Source organism: Sinocyclocheilus grahami, unplaced genomic scaffold (genome assembly GCF_001515645.1).
Source record: "Sinocyclocheilus grahami isolate Dianchi unplaced genomic scaffold, SAMN03320097.WGS_v1.1 scaffold1208.1, whole genome shotgun sequence".
Lineage (NCBI taxonomy): Eukaryota > Metazoa > Chordata > Actinopteri > Cypriniformes > Cyprinidae > Sinocyclocheilus > Sinocyclocheilus grahami.
Window position 1 is genome coordinate 75,232 of NW_015506387.1, and position 2,799 is coordinate 78,030.

Below are 2,799 nucleotides of genomic sequence, written 5' to 3' on the forward strand. Positions count from 1 at the left end.
ACAGACAGATAGATAGATAGATAGACAGAGACAGACAGACAGAGACAGATAGAACGATAGACAGATAGACATACAGACAGATATATAGATAGATAGACAGACAGATAGACAGATAGATAGACAGACAGACAGACAGATAGATAGATAGATAGATAGATAGATAGATAGATAGATAGATAGATAGATAGATAGATAGATAGATAGATAGATAGATAGATAGATAGATAGATAGATAGATAGATAGATAGATAGATAGATAGATAGATAGATAGATAGATAGATAGATAGATAGATAGATAGATAGATAGATAGATAGATAGATAGATAGATAGATAGATAGATAGATAGATAGATAGATAGATAGATAGATAGATAGATAGATAGATAGATAGATAGATAGATAGATAGATAGATAGACAGATAGATAGATAGAGACAGACAGACAGACAGACAGACAGACAGATAGACAGACAGATAGATAGATAGATAGACAGACAGATAGAATGATAGATAGAACGACAGACAGACAGACAGATAGATAGATAGATAGATAGATAGACAGACAGACAGACAGACAGATAGAACGACAGACAGACAGATAGACAGACAGATAGATAGATAGATAGACAGACAGACAGACAGACAGATAGATAGACAGAGACAGACAGACAGAGACAGATAGATAGATAGAACGATAGACAGACAGACAGACAGATAGATAGATAGATAGATAGATAGATAGATAGATAGATATATAGACTTAATAAATGTAAGTTTTTGAATCAGGCTGCGAGAACACTTAAATTCCCAGAATGATTTATCTGTCGTGAATTACTTTGAATTACAGTTTAGCAAATTTTTCTCTTCCTGTCGTTCCACTTCAACTTCCTGTGTGCTGTGGCTAATTCAGACACACTCATGACTTGTTTAAGTGTGTCTTCTGTGCGATCCTGACTGAAGCGAGTGGCTTTTATCCTGAGGAATCTGATGCTGTCACAGTTGTGTGAGGTGTTATGAACACGTGTGCAGACAGGCCTGCGGCTCAGCAGTCAGAATCAAACCCCTGGAGTCCTGAAGCGCATCCTGAACGAGCTGTATATTGAGGAAGCAGCGGCTCACCTGTGGTCCCCAGACTCCCTGATGATAGTCTGCTAGCGGTGTAATGAGCTGGCTAACAGAGCTTTATCAGACGCGCTCTTATCCTGGGTCCTGCGGTGAAGCTCGGATTATCCATCAGTCTGCTCCACAGCGGCACAGAGATAGCATCGGACGCTCGTCGTTAGACGGCTCAGCGCACGGCATTGTGGGATGCTGACTGAGGAACACGAGGAGGTTTGAGCAGCTCTGCATCAGACGTCAAGCAGCAGGCGTCCAGCGCTTTTCACAATACAGATGAAGGACATAATTTCATATGCAACTTTAAATAAAGAGCTGAGTGATAATATAGTATGATTTTGCATCACAATTTCAGATGCAACATATATGTGAGGAGAGCATATGAATCAGTCATGCAAAGTGATTTAGTAAGCTGTGCACTAGTCAGTTTACTGGTATTTTCAGTAGTTGTAGATTTGCGCTGCTCTGGATTGATCGCGTCGGTCATTATGGAAATATTCAGCGTCAGTAGATCAGCATAACTTCACACTCCCATCGGTGTCTTTATGACACGGTGCTCTCGCTGTAATTTACATGTTTAGTAAATCTTTAATGCGTTTAAAGTCAGTATCTGAGGCTGGTGGAACAGTGTTTCCGTGTTTAACAGAGACAGTGCTCTTAAACTCTTGAAGTGCTCAGTTAAGCAGGATTATCTTCCGCACGGAGACCAATGTTTGAGAGGAGAGTGCAACACTTTTCCTCATTTATTTGGTTTTCTCTGTGGGATCAGAGCAGGATTTCCTCCAGGAGTCATGATTCCTGTGCCTCAAACACTCCTGCCTCACACTTTATTCTTCAGTTTAGTTATATGTCAGTAATTTAGTCATTTGCAGCTTTGGATGGAAACCGTTATTATGATCAGACCAGAATGAAAATGAATGAAATGCAGTGAGTGATGAATTCATAGAAGATCAGCGAGTGTTGTTTCTGATCTCGTGCCAATCACTGAATCCTTTGAAGAGTTCGTCCCTGTGTGGGGTCAGTAACTGCTGACCTCTGACCTCAGCGCAGATTCATTCATTCACGCCTCTCATTCGTTAGCCGCTGGCGTTTCATGTAGCTGACGAAATCACAGGAATTGAGCGTGTGGCACCATTTAGATGCAGATGAATCACACGCAATCATGTGGGAGGAGGAAGATGAACGACGTCTTCATCAGGCTTCGAGTGTGTCTTTAAAACCGAGAGCTGCTGTGTGTGTGTTTGAGTGTGTGTGTGTGAGTGAGAGAGAGAGTGTGTGTGTGTATGTGAGAGAGATAGTGTGTGTGTGCAGAGATCAGACTCGAACGAGCAGTTGAAACTAGTTGAAACATACACACACACACATACACTCTCTCACACACACACACACTCTCTCTCACTCTCTCTCACACACACACACTCACTCACTCACACACACACACACACACACACACACACAGGTTTGTTTTTGTGAAAAGTGGGGACTCTCCATAGGCGTAATGGTTTTTCTACTGTACAGACCGTATATTCTATTGCCCTACACCAACCCTACCCCTAAACCTACCCCTCACAGGAGACTTTCTGCATTTTTAGATTTTCAAAAAAACGAATTCTGAATTATTTATAAGCCTTTTGAATTACGGGGACACTGAAAATGTCCTCATAAATCACCTTCTCGTTGTAA

General features: G+C 41.3%; 1 protein-coding gene across 3 annotated transcripts in view; it reads left to right on the plus strand.

The window, feature by feature from the left end:
- LOC107568032 (kelch domain-containing protein 3) overlaps positions 1 to 2,799 on the plus strand; it is a 29,955-nt gene that overhangs the window by 13,636 nt on the left and 13,520 nt on the right. The window contains exon 9 of one of the 3 annotated variants that reach the window (XM_016253862.1): positions 911 to 1,386. The exons of the other annotated variants lie outside the window; for them this stretch is intronic. Within the exon in view, the coding sequence (XP_016109348.1) occupies positions 911 to 1,007 (97 nt within the window). The 3' untranslated portion in view covers positions 1,008 to 1,386. Of the gene's footprint in view, positions 1 to 910; positions 1,387 to 2,799 lie in introns of those variants that run through there. 3 annotated transcript variants of the gene reach the window in all.